Source organism: Vulpes lagopus, chromosome 12, assembly GCF_018345385.1.
Source record: "Vulpes lagopus strain Blue_001 chromosome 12, ASM1834538v1, whole genome shotgun sequence".
NCBI lineage: Eukaryota > Metazoa > Chordata > Mammalia > Carnivora > Canidae > Vulpes > Vulpes lagopus.
Window position 1 is genome coordinate 43,573,873 of NC_054835.1, and position 21,588 is coordinate 43,595,460.

The following is a 21,588-nucleotide window of genomic DNA, read 5'->3' on the forward strand; positions in this document are numbered from 1 at the left end:
TTTCCCTCTTTGGGAATAGAATTACATATGAATCAATTGTCAAGTTCCTTAAAAAAAATGGAACTAGCTGGAGCTCAGTTGTAGTCAGTACTTGCAGGTCTTTGCCCATTAAATATATTTAATATGTGTGAGCAACGACTTACTGACTTGCCTGTAGCTATGGAATTAAAAGTCAAGAGAAAGGGAGGAAAAAAGTAATCTAGATAAATGACTTTATTCCCTCAGGTGACATCCAGTCAGAGCAGATCCCCGGCACTGTGCAAGTTTTAACAGAATCGTGTAGAGTGAACAGAGAGGCAACATGACTTATATTCTGCTAAACTACATGCCTCTCCACTTAGGCGCAGTCTCTCTCAGGCAGATCTAAAGAAAATTCACTCAGCTGCACGAAATCCATTTGACAAGAAGGGGTTCAAACTCAGAGGCCTATGAAGTGTCAGTCGCTGAAGATTAGGCCCGGGTGCGTACCCTACTCTCACTTTCTACCCCACATGCACGAATGGCATGAGGTTGATCACTGACCTGCACGCTTCAAAGGAGGGAGTGGTAGGGACTGGGGTGAAAAGCCCAGAGTTTCTTCTGTGCAACTATTAAAAAAAACAATTATGCTGAAACCAAAAAAATGAAGAGTAGAGCTGATGATCTTGACAGATTTATCTTTTCCCAAGGAAAGAGTTAATGCATCTGTATATGCACCTTTACCAAGGATAATCCTAAGCAAAGTAATTAGTCTGTGACTTCAATTTACCATTCATCATGGAAAATATATAAATTTCAGTCTGACTAAAAGTTCAATACATTCAACTTTAGGTTTCTGAAAGCCACAATTTTGTTTTAAAATGAATGTACCAGCAAAGATTAAAAAGCATTCACTTTGTGTTCTCAATTTGTTACTGGTTCAAGAGCCTATTTCAGATGTAACCATGGAAGTCAAACTTCACCTCTGCCACCCACTGCTCACAGGGCCCAGATGGAGGACTGAACAGAGACACATAATGCCATGGCAGGCCAGTCTGCCCACCAATGACCCGGGATGGGCCCATCTGACTACAGTTCACTGAGCACCCTACTGTGTGTCCAGCTCTTTTCCTGGGACTGTGGATTCAAACAGTGACAGTCAAGGTCCCCGAACTCATAGAACTTGGTGGGAATATGTTTATTAACTAACCAGTCAGATAAGGGTAGAAAGACATAAGATGGAAATGTGGAAGGGAGTTCTCAAAAGAGGAAAGGTAAGTTGCCAGGAGACATGAGAAAGTCCCAAAGAACTTTCATCTATCTTTGCCTAGGTACTAGCCTAGGGCTCAGTCTTCTATGATGCTTTCTGATGCTTTCTCTCTATAGTAGTTTGATCCTGGATGCTTTCTCCCTATAGTAGTTGGCATGGAATTTCTAGGAGCCAGCCAGGGGAAAATATAGAGAGCATAAGACTACCCTGTACAATTCAATTAACTTGTCCCTTAAAGCAGTCTCCCAGGCCCCTCTTGGTGTAATGCACAGTAGCTTCTGGACCTCTGATGAACAACGCCATCTTCCTTCCATCAATAATTGGCTATGTTGTGATCTTGGATAACCCACTGACAATCTGTGGGCACTCAGTACCCTCATCTCTAAAATGGGTGAGGGGACGACAGCAGAGCAATTGTTTCTTTGAAAGCCTTTTCTGGTTCTAAGATCTAATGACTCCCTAAATTAAAACTGAAAGTAACTTTACAATCTTTTCTTCTATTTCTGAATTTCAGGAAGTGAAAAGGATAAGTACCAATAAGTTATTGTTTGGTCTCAGAAGCAGGCTACTAATAGCAACTTGAGTTAAGAAATAAGAGAACTGTAACAAACAAATTACAACTTTAGCAAAGGAGGGGCGCCTGGCTGGCCCAGTCAGTGGAGCATGCAACTCTTGATCTAGGGACTGTGGGTTCGAGCCCCACGTTGTGTGTAGAGATTACTTAAAATAAAATCTTTAAAACAAAACAAAACCTTAGCAAAGCAAATATAAAACTTCTTGGTACATCATGAAGCTCTGGTGTCTGAATCATTGGAGAATGCAGCATCTTACCTGTAGCGACATCTCAATTAGCATTAGTAACTTCTTAATTCCTATCCAGACCTTCTTTCCTTTGACTTGCTGTGAAATTGTGGTACGTTCCTTATCTTTGAAGTTGCCCAAAAGCTACAAAAACAATAAAAATAACCAAAGCATTTTTATAGTAAGTGCATCAACATTAGTTAATGCTCACATTTATCCTTAAATGAACAATAGTAAAGGGGTGCCTGCGTGGCTCAGTTGGTTAAGCATCTGCCTTCAGCTCAGATCATGACCTTGGGGTCCTGGGTTGAGCCCTGTGTGGGGCTCCCTGCTCAGCAGGGAGTCTGCTTCTCTCTCTACCTCTGATCCTCCTCTCTGCTTGTGTTCTCTCTTTCTCTCAAATAAATAGATTTTATTTATTTATAAATAAATATAATAAATATGTATTTAAAAATAAATAAATAAATAAATAAATAAATAAATAAATCTAAAAAAGAAAAAAAAAAAAAGAACAGTAGTAAGAACTACCTGACTGGTTCAGGTTGACAGGATTTTCTCTTATTTTAAAATCCAACCTGACTTTCCTAAACCCATTAGGTACAATTATGAAAGTGAGGGATCCCTGGGTGGCGCAGCGGTTTGGCGCCTGCCTTTGGCCCAGGGCGCGATCCTGGAGACTCGGGATCGAATCCCACGTCGGGCTCCCGGTGCATGGAGCCTGCTTCTCCCTCTGCCTGTGTCTCTGCCTCTCTCTCTTTCTCTCTGTATGACTATCATAAATAAATAAAATTTAAAAAAAAAAAAAAAAAAAAACAATTATGAAAGTGAAAATTGGTATCCTAAATCCTGTTTTCTCTAATTATAATTTAGAGATATGATTGCTAGGGGTGGAGGGAAAAAAAGCTTCAATCCATAATAAATATCAGTTAAAAATTTTAACATGTGTCAAAACAGAGACTAAATTTAACTGTTACCCAACCTTGGCACAAGAGCTGCTCACGTAGGTAACCTGGAGACATTTATCATATGGATAATTTCTATTTTGTTGGGAGTAAGCCCCAACTACATAGATCTTGAGAATTTTAAGAAGCTTTTACCACTGCTGAACAGATCACTACCTAACATTTTTTCCCCCAAATCTCAACAAGTGATTGTGTACACTGATTTTAATCAAAAGTTTAGTGAAGGTTATAGTTTTTAAAAATGTAAACTTTGTCATCTTCAAAAAATTTAAGAAAACATTTCTATATTATGAACTTGTTGATAAAGCAGTTCCTTTTACTTCTGTAGCTTTTCTAAAGTCTCTAAGGTTTTAACCACTGTTCCAATTTATTAAATGCAAGTAAATGAGCAAAAGGTATTTCGAATGACCGAAATTTCTACATATTGATTACTCTTCCTCTGCCACCCACTGCTCCCCTTCACCCATTCCAGGTTTCTGGCACATGTAATCTTTATGTATCACTCATGGTGGACACAGAATAATTCATTGCTGGCAGGCTGGGTGCTGCCTACACCAAGGAAGGGGAGGTTCATTTACTTTCACTGACGTTCATCTCTTCATCGAATTCCTGAAACAACTGAAGGTATATCCCAGTTGCCCTATTCTAGGTTAGACAGAAACCAGGCACCAGATGCAATGTCCACGACATCCCCTCAGCATTATCTCCAGCCCCAACTCCTTTCTCATAGACAGTTTGCAATCCACTGACTCATTTTTACCTCCAGAGCCTCCAACAGCTGTTCTCCTGTGGCAATGTTGGGCACATGGATGGTGGTGCTGAAGGCGTTCAGCATCTCCATCTCCTGAAGGACATCTTTGCGGCTAGTGGTCCCAATGATAAGAAGCTTTCGGCCCTGATCATAGGGAGAAAATGTGTTAAAATGCAGGATAAGACTGGTTAGGAAACTTGGAGTAAGCCTGAACAATATCATTTAATTGCAGAAATGCAAATGGTTAGGCAAAAGAAAATAAATTCATAGTTTTCCTCATGAAAATCAAAAGAAAAGTATCAAGAGCATGATTAAGAGGGATGCCTGGGTGGCTCAGCAGTTGAGCGTCTGCCTTTGGCTCAGGGCACCATCCCAGGTCCTGGAATCTAGTCTCGCATCGGGCTCCCACAGGGAGCCTGCTTCTCCCTCTGCCTGTGTCTCTGCCTCTCTCTGTGTGTCTCTCATGAATAAATAAATAAAATCTTTAAAAAAAAAGAACATGATTAAGAAAGGCAAAAATTCCTTCTTGTCATTCACATCAATAAAATAATGGATGAGTAAGTCAAGGAGACATATAAACCAAATAAAAAGATACTGAAATATATGTTGTAATTCATTTTTCATGGCCAACATGGTATACAAATGGTGGGAATTGGAGGAAAGGAAATGAATGAACAGAAAGTCTGTATCACTCACTTACTAAAGATTTATAATGCTTTTCAGAAGGAGCAGGGTGGGGTGCCTGGGTGACAGAGTCAGTTAAGCACTGACTCTTGGTTTCAGCTAAGGTCGTGATCTCAGGATCCTGGCACTGAACCCCACCTTGAGCCCCACATCAGATTCCACACTCAGCATGGAGTCTGCTAGAGATTCTCTCTCCCTCTGCTCCTCCCGCTTGTACTCATTCTCTCTCTAAAATAAGTAAAACTTTTTTTTTTTTTTTAAGGAATAAGGTAACAATAATTGTTTACATTTCTGCAACATTTAGCTGTGAAAGGCACGGTGCCAAGTGCTTTACATAACTGTGTCACTTAATATTTTTAAATTTCATATTTAAAAATATTTAGTATATATTTAACTCAAAAATATATAAATTTAGTATATATTTAACTCAAAAATATAGAAAAAAACGTTTAATTTTTTTTTTTTTTAATTTTTATTTATTTAGGATAGTCACAGAGAGAGAGAGAGAGGCAGAGACACAGGCAGAGGGAGAAGCAGGCTCCATGCACCGGGAGCCCGACGTGGGATTCGATCCCGGGTCTCCAGGATCGCGCCCTGGGCCAAAGGCAGGCGCCAAACCGCTGCGCCACCCAGGGATCCCAGAAAAAAACGTTTAAAAAAAAAAGTTTATTTTAACTAACGCAGGCCTATGCCACCATTCCTGATTCCCTCTCTCCAAAGGCAATCATTTTAGATTCTTAGCTTTTCTCCTTGTATTTGCCTCCTTTTCTTTAAATCAAGGTTACACCACTATTTTTAGATTTTTTTGAAAGATTTTATCTATTTATTCATGAGAGTGACACACAGAGAGAGAGAGAGGCAGAGACACAGGCCAACGGAGAAGCAGGCTCCATGCAGGGAGCCCAATGTGGGACTCAATTCCAGGACCCCAGGATCACACCCTGAGCCAAAAGCAGACTCTCAACCACTGAGCCACCCAGGCGTCTCTATTTTTAGATTTTTGTTTTCAGTTTTAAATATTATTTATTGACCACTTATTATGGAAGATGGGGATTTAATACTTGCCCTTTTTTGTCTTTCCAATGTGGTTATTTCATAGTCTTTGAATAAAAGCTATATTCAGTATTTATCATGATTATATAAATATGATTGACAGCTAAGCCATGTAGTATACCACTATATTTCCTTTCTTAGGAAATATTTTAAATTTACCAGAGTTAATAACTGCCTTTTCACCCAGGTATCTATTAAACACACACACATCCATGAATATCTATCTTTTCAATACATGCAAACATGTCGGGGAATTTTATTTATTTTTAAAGATTTTATTTATTTATTCATAGAGACACAGAGAAAGAATGAGAGGCAGAGGGAGAAGCAAGCTCCATGCAGAGAGCGTGACACGGGACTCAATCCAGGGTCTCCAGGATCACGCTCTGGGCTGCAGGCAGCGCTAAACCGCTGCGCCACCGGGGCTGCTCATGTCGGGGAATTTTAAAGTTTGTTTAAGACATCCCCCTCCTGGAGTCCTGTATTCTCAAAGCTCAATCTGAACAGACTGCTGGTGCACAGCTATAGTTCTAGAACTTTCTTCTCTCATGTTAGCTCTCCTACATCCTGGTCTTCCGTTTACTTCATTTATTCCCTCTTTTCCATGGTGTACCATAACTTCTTGAGAGAGGGTGCACAGAAGGTAAAAATGTAAAGACTTTGAATGTCTGGAAATGCTTTTATTTCACCACTAATATTGTCCACTCTATATTTAATAGTTCAGTGAGGTACAGAGAATAAGACTAAAAATAATTTTCCCTCCAGAATTTTGAAGGCATTACTCTATTGTCTTTTAATTTTCAGTGTTGCTGGCTAGAAGACTAATGCTATTCTGATTTTGACTCTTTGCTTCTACTTTTTATTTTTAATTTTTAAAGGACCTTTTCCTTACCCTTAGTTCTGTAATTTTAAAATCACATACTTTGAGCTAAGTCTTTCTTTACTCATTCTGCTGGTGCTAGATGGGTCCTTTCTTTCTTTCTTTTCTTTTTTTTTTTAAGATTTTATTTATTTATTCATAAGAGACAGAGAGAGAGAGAGGAGAGAAGAGAGACAGTCAGAGAGACAGACACAGAGAGAGAGGCAGAGACACAGGCAGAGAGAGAAGCAGGCTCCATGCAGGGAGCCCAGTCTGGGACTCGATCCCGGGACTTCGGGATCACACCCTGGGCCGAAGGCAGGCACTAAACCGCTGAGCCACCCAGGGAATCCTAGATGGGTCCTTTCTAAACTGAAAAATCTAGGGATGCCTGGGTGGCTCAGTTGGTTAAATGTCTGCTATTAGCTCAGGTCATGATCCCACAGTCCTGGGATCAGGCTCCCTACTCTGTGGACAGCCTGCTTCTCCCTCTCCTTCTGCCTGCTGCTTTGTGTTCTGTCAGATAAATAAATAAAATCTTTAAAAATAAATAAATCAACTGAAAACTCTAATGATTCAGTTTTACGAAGTATCTTGGATTATTTCTTTGATATTTCTTTTTCATTCATTTTTTGTGTTTTCTGTTTTGTTTTGTTTTTTTTTTTTTTTTGGTCCCCCCCGCCCCACCCCCGCAAGAACCTCCATGAGTTGCATACTGGTCTACTAAGACTGATCTTCTATTTTTCTTTTCTTTTTTTTTTGCTCCTGGTTTTCATCTCTTTCAAACACATTACCAAATACTTTTTGGGTTAGTATCAACATTATCTCCCAACCTTTATATTAAGTTTTTTCTATAATATATTTTCATTTCTAAGAGCTCTGTCTTGTTTCTTGAATACTTTTTTTTTAAACTACATCCTATTGTATTTAATGGATACGATACCTTATTTTAGATCTGTGTGAATATTACAGGTTTTATAATGTTTTCTTCTGTTCTCTGCTTTGTCCTATCTTCCTGGAGCTCCTTTTTTCCCCATTTGTTCACTGGAGGTTTCCCTCAAGTATCTGGTGATTGCTGGATGACTATTCAGATTTAAGAGTTAAACTAATGACTGGAAGCTCTGAGTCTGAAGGCTTCACTACAGGATAATCAGATAAGACTTGGCTGATTATTGGGGGTCCTCCAAAGGTCAGATCTTCCAATCTCCTTCCTGAGGGCTATGAAGCCTAGTTTCCAGCATACTGGGAGTAGATGGGGGAAGGGGTCTGGGGATCTCATCATTCAATATGGAGACTCCCATTTACTTCTATTTGCAAATGACATCTCTTGAGATCAAGTCTCATTTCATGTTCATATAATCCTAAGAATTATGTACTCGTATTATCTCTACTTTACTGATGAAGCTATTGAATCCCACAGATACAAGTAATTTGTTGAAGGTCAAATAACTAATATATGATGGATCCAGGGATGGAAGCCAGATCCAAAATCTAAAACTGGATACTGCTTTTCTTCATGAAGAAAAACACATTAAAAAAAAATGTTTATTTGGAAAACAGAAGAAGAATGCATTTTAAACTATGTCACTAGATTTATGGAACACACTCCACAGATAAGCCTTTAATACAATCATTAAACCTACCCATGGATCTTAGAAACTCGGGATGTTAAAATAAATGAGAAAATAAATTATGTGAAAATTAATATAAACACAGGAAAAGATACTAAGGAATTGAAGATCAGATGCCAAAACAATTTTAGTTTGGGGTTTGTAAACATCATACCACTACTACCAATAAGGCATACCAACCATTCTCATTCTTAGTCACAGTTTTTGTCAATCTACAGTGCCAATAATGGAAAAAGCACCAATATAAACAAAGGCATATCAAAGAAGCAAAGTCAAGACCTTCTGGCACAATTAGTGATTGGCACACATATGATTATGCAAAGACTATGGGACAGAAGTATACCTGTGAAGTACACAGATCGAAGGATAATCATTATTATCATTCAAGAAATCAACGAGCTAAAAATCAAACACATTATCAACAGACCTTTATCAAGCTCCTAGATGAATGTGGAATAGACTGTGTGTGTGTGTATATATACATATATATATATATATATATGTATATGTGTATATATATATATATATATAGAGAGAGAGAGAGAGATCTACAAAAGAGATAATGATGATACATTATGGACAGGTGGGAGGTGTTATGTATGCACAGGATGTTATGGTAGAGGGAAGGTACATGTGGCAGAGAAACATCTGCTCTTTCTCTGGAACTGAGTTTTAAGGAATGAGTAGGTTGATTAGAAGATGAAGGGGAAAGATATTCCAAGCCAGAAGGAGCAGAAATATGTAGGTCTGAAGGCAATGTAATAAAAAAAACTGAGGAACTGGGGTAATTACAAACAAACACATTACAAACATATACATTTCTACTATCACAGAAGACTGGTGCCTTATTGTTCAACATCAAATTCCATCTGTAAACTTAAGAGCATATCCCTGAAAGCTAACAGATACTAATGGCCACATTGGCTGATACATCCTCAATACAATGAAAGGCAACTGTTCACTCTCCTTTTCCTTAATTTTTGAATGTTCTGTATACCCCATAATTCACACTCCCCCATCTTATCTTTTCTCAAGGAGGGTGATGCACTGGCCCTAGAAGAATGGCACTGAGGAAGAAGCTTGTTACTCCAGAAAGCTGGAATTGCCATTTTCCTAGTGAAACTTTGTCTTACGTCAACAGTGACTATGCTCTTCTGAGTGTTGAAAGACTGGGAAGTGTAGAGCAACTTAAAATGGAAACACTAATTTATGTTTTGCTTTACTTCTTGTTTAACAAGACTGGAAACACTGCAGAGAGGTTATGACCCAGGCAAGTTCAGGCCTCGACTTGTAAAGCATCATCTTTAAGAAAACACCAAAAATCATTACCAAATAATTAAATTGTGCTGGGTCATTTTGTCTATTAATTAGTGGTAATGTTCATGAGGAAGTTTTATCATGAAAAAAACAACTGAGTGTATTAATGTAATAAATCATATTGGAGAACATTTTGGATGAAAAGCTGCCAGCAGCATGTAATAGGAAAGCCAGCTTTAAAAATAAAAGTAGAGCTCAACCCAAGAGGGGAAATCCAACTCGTTAATGTGTGGCTACTAGTCTTAAGTCTACAGCACGGAAATATACCCCTTGATGGAAAGAAAAAAAGTAGAATGATAATTTATTCGAAGGAAAAAAAAAAAACCAAAACTGTTCCCAGTACACTCTTTATTGAGATTTGCTAGTTCCTGATACAATAAAGAAACAGGCCTAAATAAAATGACTATCTGCCAATCGGATTATGATAAACATTGTTCCAAGGTTAAATAAGTATTAGTTAACTAATTCTTGGTACCATAAGAAGCAACTCAGGTGAAAACATTACCATGAAAAAGGCAGGGCTCAGTCAGGTGTTGATCCTTCAAAAAAACACTTCTTTACATGATGAAGAATGAACAAAGTACTAAGCAGTATCTAAGCCTTTTGCCACACAAAGGACTAACCAGATAATCCACACTCTTTCATAGGTCCTGCCCATTGATTGGCCCCAATAAACTGATTTGTAACAAAAGTTCATGTGGAAGAAAGCTTTTTTTCTTAAATAAAAATGCCACCGATATAATACTGCAGTGAAATGGAAGGGCTGATTTTAACCTGTGAACAAAAGTAAAGTCAGTTATGCAGTAAAGAAAGGCCATTCTTTCCATATCATTCAATGCTGAGCAAGTGTAATACACCCTCAGTAAGAAGAATTAACTGTGAACAATTGGGAACCCTGAAATGGATTAAGAAGTGAGTTTAAAAGTGCAACTCAAACCTGCTGTGTGCCGGGGCCTTAAACTTTATTTTCTGTTAGAATCTGAAGTCTTTCTGAGAGTGAAAATTTTCAGAATGTTAAGAGTTTATAAACCCAGTAAGTAAAAGCCTAGTCCATCAGACCATTAACAAGCATTTATTCTTTTCAGGTATTTATGGAATTAGGAGATTTGGTTTGTGCTTTCAAAGTGATTATAATTTGGCTGGGAAGAGCAAATACAAATGCAGGGACCAGTACCAAGTAATACATGAGCCAACATAAACTAATAATGACTGAGGGGACAGAGCATAAGGGGACTGTTTCATTGGAGCAAGGTCATCAGGATGATTTCTGTAGTACTGCAGAGACACTGACAAAGATGAGGCCCTGGAGGAGAAGGGATGGGTCTCTAATGCTACTAAATCCTATGTGGGTGGTGGAGGCAGCTGAGCCAGAGCACTCAGGGCTGAAACGTAGTCTTTTTAGAGAGAGGGGAGTGGGCAGCCACTGAAAGGAAGACTCAGAATGCTTAACTAAGGAAGGAGATTTGATATAAAAAGCAACAGGAAACTAAAGAAGGTTCTTGAGGAGGCAGAAGAGTGAGGACGAGAAAGAGGATCCTGGCGGTTCCAGGCAGGATGGTCTAGGGGTCTGTGGAAAGCTGTGGCACTAATGATGTGCGGGCTGAACACGTCAGCATGTCCAGGAAGGATGTACACCTTCACCTCAATATCTCACACACACGACATCCTTTTTAAGCCAAGCCCAGGGCTGGCAGACAGCAAGGGAGGAGAGGCAAGTCCCCTGATGGACAGGTGGCTTGGTGCAGTAGCAAAAGGACCGCTCTGTCATTCAGAGCTATGTGATTTGGGGTAGATTAAACTTCTGAGTACTCGTCTCCTCCTCAATCATAAAATTGGGATAAAAATCCTACATATATAGAGTGCTGGAGGGGGTGTGGCAAGGGGAATGGGGGAGAAGATTGGGAAAGTGGCATCTTTTGGAAGAGGCAAGAATGAAAGGAGGTACGAGCCTGAATGAATGGTCGTGAGGGGAACCTGAAAAAGAATCCTCTGTGTAGGATGTCAGGACTCCATAACAGTATGATTAAATCAGGGTTAGGTTGGGTTGGCGAATGTGGGATGCCTGCAAATCCTTCTCCTCCTAACATAGGGCACTGACAGTAAATGATGCACAGAGAGTGAATTCTCCCAAGATTCACTCTGAGGGGAAAATGAGAGCTTGACTAGGGTTCCAACGAGGCCAAGACGAAGCCTGAACTAAAGATCAAACATCCCCTCCAGGAGTTGTGGCTGACAGTGAAAGCAAGTGGCAGCAGCAAGAGGCTTCTGAGGGAGAGGTCAGTTTGAGGCAGGGCTGTGAAGAAGCGTTCCCAGTAAGCCATGCGTTAGTCCACCACTTACCCTAGCTTCATTCATGAAATGGGAAGAATTTCACATATTTTTACTTAGTTTGTATTATTCTTTTTTTTTATTTTTTTATTTATTTATGATAGTTACACAGAGAGAGAGAGAGAGAGAGAGAGAGAGAGGCAGAGACACAGGCAGAGGGAGAAGCAGGCTCCATGCACCAGGAGCCCGACGTGGGATTCGATCCCGGGTCTCCAGGATCGCGCCCTGGGCCAAAGGCAGGTGCCAAACCGCTGCGCCACCCAGGGATCCCAGTTTGTATTATTCAACACAGACTTTTTAAAAAACATTCTACCTACCATAGTTTTTTTTTTTTAATATTTATTTATTTATTCATTCATTCATTCATTCATTCATTCATTCGAGAGAGAGAGAGAGAGATTGAGGCAGAGGCAGAGGCAGAGACACACAGGCAGAGGGAGACGCAGGCTCCATGCCGGAGCCGGATACGGAACTCGATCCTGGGACTCCAGGATGGCGCCCTGGGCCAAAGGCAGGCGCCAAACTGCTGAGCCACCCAGGGATCCCCTCTACCATAGTTCTTGTACAACTTTATCACTGCACTTATTTGAATCACTGCACAAGTCTGAATCTTGTTCTTAGTCTGTCAATCTCCAAAGGGGTAGGAGCCATGTTTTATTCATATCTGTCCTTGTGGTTGTTAACACAACATGTCTGGCACACAGAAGATACTCCTATGCTCCCTCCACCTAGATTGCTCTTCCCTTATACATCCACATGATTTCTCCCTGACATCAAGGCATTGCTTGAATGTCACCTCTTCACAGGGCCCCCACAACCCCCTGTGCTGTGTAACTTAAAACCACAGACTCCTCCTTCTTCAGTTCCCTTTATTCTCTCTTCCTTATGGTATGGATCACCTTTTAACATAAATGCTTATTTATTATGTTTATTGCTGGTCTTCCTTCAGGTGGACAGGATTTTTGTCTGTTTGGGTCTACTGATATATCTGGAGCTAGTGTTGTGCCTTGTACATACTGGGAATTAATAAATTTGTGTTGAATGAATGAATGGTGATCTCACTGTAGGCTTTGAGGGTGCAGATCACTCCTTCCTTGTTATATTCTCTCTTCTGGCCCTGGAAAAATGCATGTTATACCAAATGTTGAATAGGAAAACAACTATCTACTAGAGTCTATACCTTGGAGCCCCAAATGGGGAATGCTTTAACAAGTTCTCAAGAAAATAAGCTAGAATGAATGACATGTATACTTCATTTACAACCTAAGTAGATACCATAAGGCTATCATCTTTCTTTTAGTTAATCAACAGATCAATGAATAGTTAAGCTATTGACTGGATAATACAGACTTCTCTAACAGGGAAAAGATGAGATTCATTAATGAAGCCATTAATTCAAACTAGTGAAACAAGTATTATTAACCATCTCCTACAACTCTTGATTTCCCCAAAACAGGGAGAAGACTGATTACCATTAAACACAACCAGGAGTCAGGACAAAAAAAGGAGAGGTTGGGTCCTTTGGATATTCTGCATGCATTTCTGATTTCTCATGCTCAAATGTCTGCAACTTTTTTTTGTGGTTAAATGTTTAAGTTGAATACCAAAGGAAGGATGTTTCAAATAAATCATGCTACAACTAGGCAGACAACTACACTTAAACTCTCCATTAGATTTTACCCTGAAGCAAATTCTTAGTCTACTGTCTTTGTAACCATCCTTATGGTGCTGTTAGCAGGGCAAAGGACAATAAGGAGGGGAATTCATGATGCAGATTAGATATGAAATGAGAAACTTCACCTCAAATAATTTAAAATAATTACTATAGGCAAGAACAGGCCACTTTATGGTATTACAGAATATTTTAGTATCCATTTGTGAAAAAGACACTGAATCATCAGATTTTACACTTGAGTAGCTCTTGAAGGTTACCTCATCTAAAGATTACCTAGTCCTCCCCTGGTTATTTTGTAAATGACAAACCTGGGATGAGAGGTGAAGTGACCTGTCCATAGCTTTTATATCCAGGCAGGGAGCTGAAGCTAGAGTTCAGGCCTCTTAGATATTTCCATTATGCTTTGTGGTCCATTGTTCTCATCTGCGCAATTTTTAACTCATATCAGCAATGGCTGATCTCTTATTAATGAGTCAGGGAGACACATCACGTAGAAATTATGATCTCTGAGCTCTCAGGAGAAAAGTTTAAATTAAGAAAATAAAACTGTACTGACCATGCCACAGTATTCTTAGTGCCACAATAATTTTATAGATAGACTCTCTCATCTGAAACCGAGCTAAGAGAACCATGGATTCATTAGCAGATCCAAAATCCTCAGGTCTGTACCCACAATAAGTTTCCCTCTCTCTCTCGACTTTTAGTTTGATGTGCCCCACAATGACCTCCGTGCTCCAATCAGGTCAATTTTCTTCTTCCTTCTCATTTAATTTCTACCTCTGTGACCTTTACCCATAGCCTTCTTCTTTATTAAAATGCTTTCCAGAGTTTGCCACCAGTTTGCAATGATCTCTTGTGTCCAAGATATTTCAAAACTTCCCTTCTTTCTACATGCTGCCTTCACTTAACCTGACACAATTCCATGTCCTCTTGTAGGTCTCAACCTTTCAGAACATGGATCAACAAGCCTTTACTTAACTGGACGCCAATTTGCTGAACAATTTCAGCTATCCAGAACACAAAACCAAGAAATAAGCAAAAATCCTCTAACTTACAGGACCAAAACAAAGTGATATTCAAGTGACTTTACTCACTGCAAGTGCCACTTTATCTTTAGGCACAGTGGGCACAGTGTCCAGGACCCATAAAGCTTTGAAGGGCCTACAAATAGATAGATAGATAGATAGACAGACAGACTCACTCCATGTCCAGCATGGCCCAAAGTGGGGCTTGAACTTACAAACATGAGATCAAGACCTGAACCAAGATGAAGAGTTGGATGCTCAACTGAGTCACACAGGTGCTCCTTCTATTTTCTTTTAAAATCAGAAGAAAACAGAACTTTCAGGTCAAAGAAAATGTTCTGTTATTGTTGTTTTTAAAGATTTGATTTGATTTTTTGTTTATTTTTTTAGGTAGAGGAGGGGCAGAGGGAGAAGAAGAGAGCATCTTAAGTAGGTTCCATGTCCAGCACAGAGTCTGACATGGGGCTTGATCTCATGATTCTGAGATCATGACCTGAGGTGAAACTAAGTCGGACATTCAGCCAACTGAACCATCCAGGTGCCCCTAAAGATTTTACTTTTATATAAACTCTATACCCAACATGGGGCTCAAACTTACAACCCTAAGATCAAGAGTCACATGCTCCACTCACTGAACCAGCCAGGTACCCCAAGAAAGTGTTTTAAATACCAAGAGCGGGAAAATAATTTTTTTGTTGTTGTTGTTTAATGGAGGAAGGGGCCCATGTAAGTCATAATGTGGTCCTGTTCACAGGAAAGCTCCTCCAGCACTTGTGTTTATTCTTACTTTACAAACAACTCATGTGTCCCAGTGGTTGCCTTTTTTAGTTCACAGCTGACTAGAAGCAGCAAATTGGAAAAGTGGGAACCATCAGAGGCAGGAAGGCTAACACAACTCAATGGGATTTTGCAAGAAACAGCTAACAGCAAAACCATTAAGAACAAGAAAAGGTACAAAAAACTAAAAACAAAATAGGGTACATTGGACTTATTTCATGACTACCTGGGCAAAATTGTATACATTCCAATAGTTTCTGCTGTTATCCATGATATTACTGACCTATGTGATTATGATTTGTAATGATCCTTATTCTTTTTCTTTTAAAGAGATCTGTAGCCTAATATCTTTTTTTTTTTTTAAGATTTTATTTATTTATTCATGAGAGACACACAGAGAGAGGCAGAGACGCAGGCAGAGGGAGAAGCAGGCTCCATGCAGAGAGCCCGACGTGGGACTCGATCCTGGGTCTCCAAGATCACGCCCTAGGCCGAAGGTGGCGTTAAACCACTGAGCCACCCAGGCTTCCCTTGATCCTTATTCTTAAAATAGTGTTTATTATACTTTAGTTCAGACCAAAAATGTATGAGCAACTTTTTCCTCTTAAAAAAGGCTAAAGTTAAAAAAAAAATAAATAAAAATAAAAATAAAAACGGCTAAAGTATAACCATATAGATATTTAAAGAGGTTAAACTTCCATCATTTGAAAAAAATAAAGCTTTTAATTTCTTACAAATTTCTATTCTTATCTCCAGTGAAACTGAATGTGCTATATGAAGCCTGAGATAAGTAACTATAACTATACATATGCTTCAATATCCAATCAGTTAGGGTATAATAAATAATAAATAAATAATAAAAATTTGCTAATTCTGGCATAGATACATCCTTCATTGTCTCTCCCCATTGCTTCAGAGCTGGAATTACTTAGCGTGGCACAACAGCCCTGCTAAACCTCCATTCTACTCATCTTTCAAGACCAAGACCAATAACTATTTGTGGAACATTTGCAGATTTTCTCTGTAAAATGGAGCTTTCTTTTACAGTCCACTGGAACCCACACAACTTACAAAACTTAACTAGATACATCATGTTTACACATCTTTCTCCCTCATTGGATTATGACAGGGGTACTCAGTTAAGTAAAAAACAAAAAACAAAACCCTTAGCAGGTAGATGAACTAGCAAGAAGCATGCAGCTATCCTTGCCCCATCCCCTAAAGCCCCAGCACCTTGTATGAGTAACTCTCAGGGCTAAGATTGCCAGATAAAGCCTTAAGTATAAGTATGCCCCAAACACTACATGAGATATACCAAAAAATTATTTGACAATCTTTCTGGAATTCAAATTTAACTAGGTGTCTTTTTTTGGTATCTACATATCCAGCAACCCCACTCAGAGCAGATGTAGCCTCATCTGCACACATAGGTGGATGGCTTGATGAGCAGGATATGAGCTGAATGTTAACTCTCAATTGTCACTTGACCTTGTACACACTTTATACACAAACTGCACAACTGAACAGATGGTTCTGGATTATAAGCTCTTTGAGGGCACATACAAGTGTCAGATTCATTCTTTATTTCTACAGTGTGGAAGAAATGCTTATTAAGTGCACATCCTAGTAAAAGTACAACTCTATAAAGTAATATTTCAAACTTGCATATCAAAAGAAATATTTTTGGATGGGGAAAAAACATTCCCACTGCCTTTCCATAGAATGTAATAGAACTGTCACCATCTATCTTAGTCAACCTTGGTCACACTGGCATTCCAGCATCATGAGTTCCCCTGGAAGAGCACAACACTGAGCTAAATGCCAGGTGGGTCTCCAAGGACTACTGTGAGAGGCATGAGACACTTTCACACTTTTCCTCTCAGGACCATAGGGTGTCTTACAGACCAGACCTTAAATTAAATCAGCCTTAAAAGAAAAAACAATGTTAAAAAAAAAAATTACACATAGACAAGCTTAGAGACAAAGCTACATTTAATTCTATTAGGCAAACAGCAAATCAGTTGGAAGGACTGGAATTAAATAATTTTGACAGTTCTTTACTGCTAGTTAAAGGTGAAAACAGTATACACCTTAAATTTTTCTTTTTTCCTGATTACAAAGTTATAAATGCTTACTGTCAAAAAGTTTATAAAATATAGGAAATAAGGTGGAAAAAATCACCTATAATACTACCATCTGGGGTATAGTAGGTGCCTTTAAGATGGAGAAATAATAGAACTTTCTTTTATTTTTATTTTTGACTGCATCCTTTAAAAAATTATCCTTTTTCTATATGTTTTAAAATGAATATCATCTTATAGAACAAGAGACGTATTAAAATGTTGGAAAGACAAGCTCAAATGGTTTTTGTTTTGTTTTGTTTTTTTACTGGCGGGGATATGCATTCAAAAAGTTGGGGGACTGTTGATATAAAGGCAATTACAAGAAACAATTTTAGTATTACCCTCTCACACCCCTAGTCCTTTTTTCTTTGACTGATTGCATACTCAGAGAGCAACTCAGGATTAAGTGAAAGGTGACTTGACAGTTATGCAGGCAGTTTCTGACACAGTCCAGTTTATATGGACAATTGTCACTAGCTGAGTGGCCAGAGTTTTCCACCTGACTGCTGTCACCTGGTTATTTCTCTCTGTCCTCCCTTCCCATTATTGTCCCTCTTACTCTGGAAACTGGCCACCTTCTTCCACTTGCCCCAGGGCTTTCCAAGGCAGGTAGGGGCTGCAGGAGCAAGATGGATGTCAGAGAAAGCTGCTATGCTCTTTCTTCAGCATTTCTGGGTCTGACTTCTCCAGCAGCAGCCACATGGAGCCGAGCTCCTTTGATATGGGCTGGTTGCTCTGTTGGTTTTATATATTTTGTGTGTGAGGAAAGACAGAGTCAGAGTTTTCTTTGAAGTGAATAATAAACTAATAATTGAGTTGTGCTTTGCAGTTTACAGAGAACTATGATACATATTTATCTTATTTAATTCTCACATTCTCAACTTCAATATCACTATTGTTCCTATTCTAGAAAGTGAAAATTGAGGCTCAGAAGTGACTGGGTTCAAATTTAAGTCTTTTAATTCTAACTCCTGTGCTCTTATTCACACTGCCAATGCCAGTTCTATGTGTAGTTAAGACCTACCGTCGTCAAAATACCCATTCGTAGTAAATATTATCATCCACATTGCCTAAATGATTTAAAAAAAGAAAAAAAGGAAAGAAAAGGCAGAGCTACACAGATTGTTTGGAGTCTGCCTTGTGGAAGTACTATTTCCATTCCCCAATATGAAGTAATGAAGGTTGTCAAGATGAAGATGTAGCTATAGATCAAGTAGTGACTTAAAAAGATCAATACCTCATTCCACCTATATCCCAATAACTATCAGGAATATTGATGGATTGTTCTGGACCTTTTGTAAGATTCCTCTTATTGGCTCTTCTTACCCAACAGTTGTTATACCATGCAGTATAAAGCCCTAGGAAATGTCCAAAGATCTGTGTATTTGTTTCAGGGACAAGAGAAGCAAAGAAGCTGTGCTACACTACTCTGTTTTACCTTGGGTTAGAAGAAAAGGGGAGCTTTAGTCATAATCAACAGATGGCTGCAGGGAAAAAGCAAATAGGTAGGGAGTCCTTGGAGGCTGAAGATAAACATAATAGGTAGTGTCCTCAGGGATCTGACAATGGCTAAAAGCCCTGTTCCTTCCTCTACTCCTTACCCTGTTGAGTCCTGAAATTCCTGTCTCTATTTCATTCTTCATTTATAAGAGGGATCTCCAATTCTCAGACCAAAGTACTTAGGAAGCTTTTAAATTCCAGCACATGGGGTATAGGGAAGCAAGACATACTTATTTTTTCCCCCAGTATCATGAATGAGGGAAGCTGTGCTTGGGCACAGGCTGTGCCTGTCACTTTCTATGACAATCTGCCACATATAACGGTTGCAGTCTTTAGTTTTCCTATCTTACAAGCTAAAAAGATTCTGTGGACTATCTAAATGCACTTCTTTTCTTTAAACAAACTGGAAAATACATGTCTAGTTCCACACAATAGTCTTAATGAAACAGGAGACCCTCTAAGAACTTTGAAACAGTCACAAAACAGGAACAAACAGAATCAGGGATGGTCAACCCTTGAGCCCCAAGCAATGGGAATATTCAAATCAAGAGAACACCTATTATCTTTTTGAAGATGTTAGGATACGACTCTATAAATCAATCCTTTACAAATGGGATCTCTGTGGACAATGGCAGATTCCTACTGTTCAGTAACTCTATGCTTTTCATAATAAAGTACCAATACCTTCTATCTGTGTAGTCCACAGGTTTATAGAGGACTTCACTATACATTATTTTAGTTGGCCCTCAATGGATAGGTAAGGCAGGGAGAATTATCCTCATTTTATAGGTGAAGAAATACACAAAGATATTAAGGGACTAGTTCAAAGTGGACTGAACTAAGACTCAAACTCAGGTTTTCTGACTCCAGTACAGAGTCAGTTCTGCAGACAGGGTCCTCACAACTAGACTCATGGCACTGTGGAATACTATGGTACTAAAGTCAACGTGTTTCTAACACTGTCATGTTACAATAATATATTTAAGGCAATGGGGCTTGGCGTAGACATTCTGGCAGTGAGAGAACATTGTGTCTCAGCACCATTAGCAGTTCCCTGATGATTAAACTTAGATATTTAATTCTGAGTTAGCTGAAAGTGGTATATACATGCCATAACTTCTTGTATTCATTAATACCTATTATAGATGGGCTCTACCACACAAAATATGTTTTGAAAACATGTTTTTTTAAATGCGTGTCTGTATTTATTTATTTACTTGATTTATTTTTTAAGTAGGTTCCACACCCAACATGGGGCTTGTCAACTCATGACTCTAAGATCAAGACTTGCATGCTCTACCAACTGAACTAGCCAGGTACCCCTGAAAACATGGTTTTACCCAGTGGGTATCCATAGCAAGGTTTTATAAAAGGACTCACCAAGTTTCTTTCACTAGTTTTTAAGTTTCTAAAATCATTCTACATATATATGTAATACATATATTCAATTTACTGAGACAACCTACTATATGCTAAGCAATGCATAAAGAATTTTATAGGGCACCCTGGGTGGCTCAGCGGTTTAGCACCGCCGTCAGCCCAGGGCCTGATCTTGGGGATCCAGGATCAAGTCTCACGTCGGGCTCCCTGCATGGAGCCTGCTTCTCCCTCTGCCTGTGGCTCTGCCAGTCTATGTCTCTCATGAACAAATAAATAAAATCTTAAAAAAAAAAAGAATTTTATAAAATACAGTAGCCATCTAATGTCACTGACTTAATAAATGGAAAAACTGGACTAAATTGTCAACTGGCATACAGCTTTTCCTCACCAAAGCAGTCCAATACACAAGTCACCACACCAGTGATTACAATTAATGTGTCTGGCAAAATGACTACACCTCTTTCCTAAAGTGGTTATACATCTTATTGAGTCATATTGTAGTCATTAGCCAGAGTTAATTTTGAACAGATAGATGGAGAGATACTCATGTTTAGGCCTGCACGATTTGGAGTCTCTTCCATTATCTGCTTATTTCGCTGAAGCAACCCAAAGGCTGAAGAATTGCTTAATATTATCAAGACTTCCTAATAACATCTCTGAAGTAAGACTGTACTCAGATGTTGTGTCAGGATTACATAAAAAGCAATACTGTCTAGAGACTGGTAATGTTAAAATGAAATCCATGGGACAAACAAATCCACCTGCTAAGTTCCGACTAGCAGCTCACTACATTTTTTATTGGTATGTGATGCCAGTCCCCGCTCTAAATCCTACTTCTTTCTTATTAGGTAATATTCCTATGTGCCAGAGCAGTGAGGAAGTTATTTTTTCAGCAACTTTTACTTTAATTGAAACTCTAACAACTGTTAAGTCTAAATTCTACTTCACTAATATTACTATGAATTCAGAGTGATCTTCTCTTGTAAGAGTTTACAGTTTCCAAAGAATTTTCCAACTGGTACGCTGTAAAGGAGCTACAGGTGGACTAAGACATCAGTTCTTATCAACCCTGGGGAAGGCTGGGTGGCGCTGTGTGGCACTGGGTGGGGGCACTGCACTTCTGGCCAGCTGAGAGTAGAGGTAGCCATTTACCCAAGTACCTCAAGAGATGCTACCATTTTCTATATAGTACTAAAATGAACTCAAAGAAGAATGGGTTCTCCATAAATTACAAGGCCATTCTGGTAGCTACAGATGCAGTCTTCCAATCTGATTCCCCAACGTATCAAGTAAACCTAGCACGGAAGCAGTCAGGTTAATGGGCTTAACTACTCCTGCACTTGTTGAGGAAACTGGGAAGTCATGTCATTTAAGATCTTGAGAAGTTCCTTTTCGGGCACTTTGTCTCCCAAAAAGAAAAAGAAGGTGTCAGAAGAGCTCTATGGGGAAAATCATAAAGCCATCGGTGCTGCAGGTTGTGGGAAGATTTACCTG

The 21,588-nt window shown here is 39.1% G+C and overlaps 1 protein-coding gene across 3 annotated transcripts in view; it reads right to left on the minus strand.

Moving 5' to 3' along the window:
- The window catches only part of NSF (N-ethylmaleimide sensitive factor, vesicle fusing ATPase), a 149,605-nt gene that overhangs the window by 3,531 nt on the left and 124,486 nt on the right, over window positions 1-21,588 (minus strand). For all 3 annotated transcript variants that reach the window (XM_041726122.1, XM_041726120.1, XM_041726121.1), the window contains exons 18-19: window positions 3,752-3,886; window positions 2,060-2,173 (exon numbers count right to left, since the gene is read on the minus strand). In XM_041726122.1, the coding sequence (XP_041582056.1) occupies window positions 2,060-2,173; window positions 3,752-3,886 (249 nt within the window). The remainder of the gene's footprint in view (window positions 1-2,059; window positions 2,174-3,751; window positions 3,887-21,588) is intronic.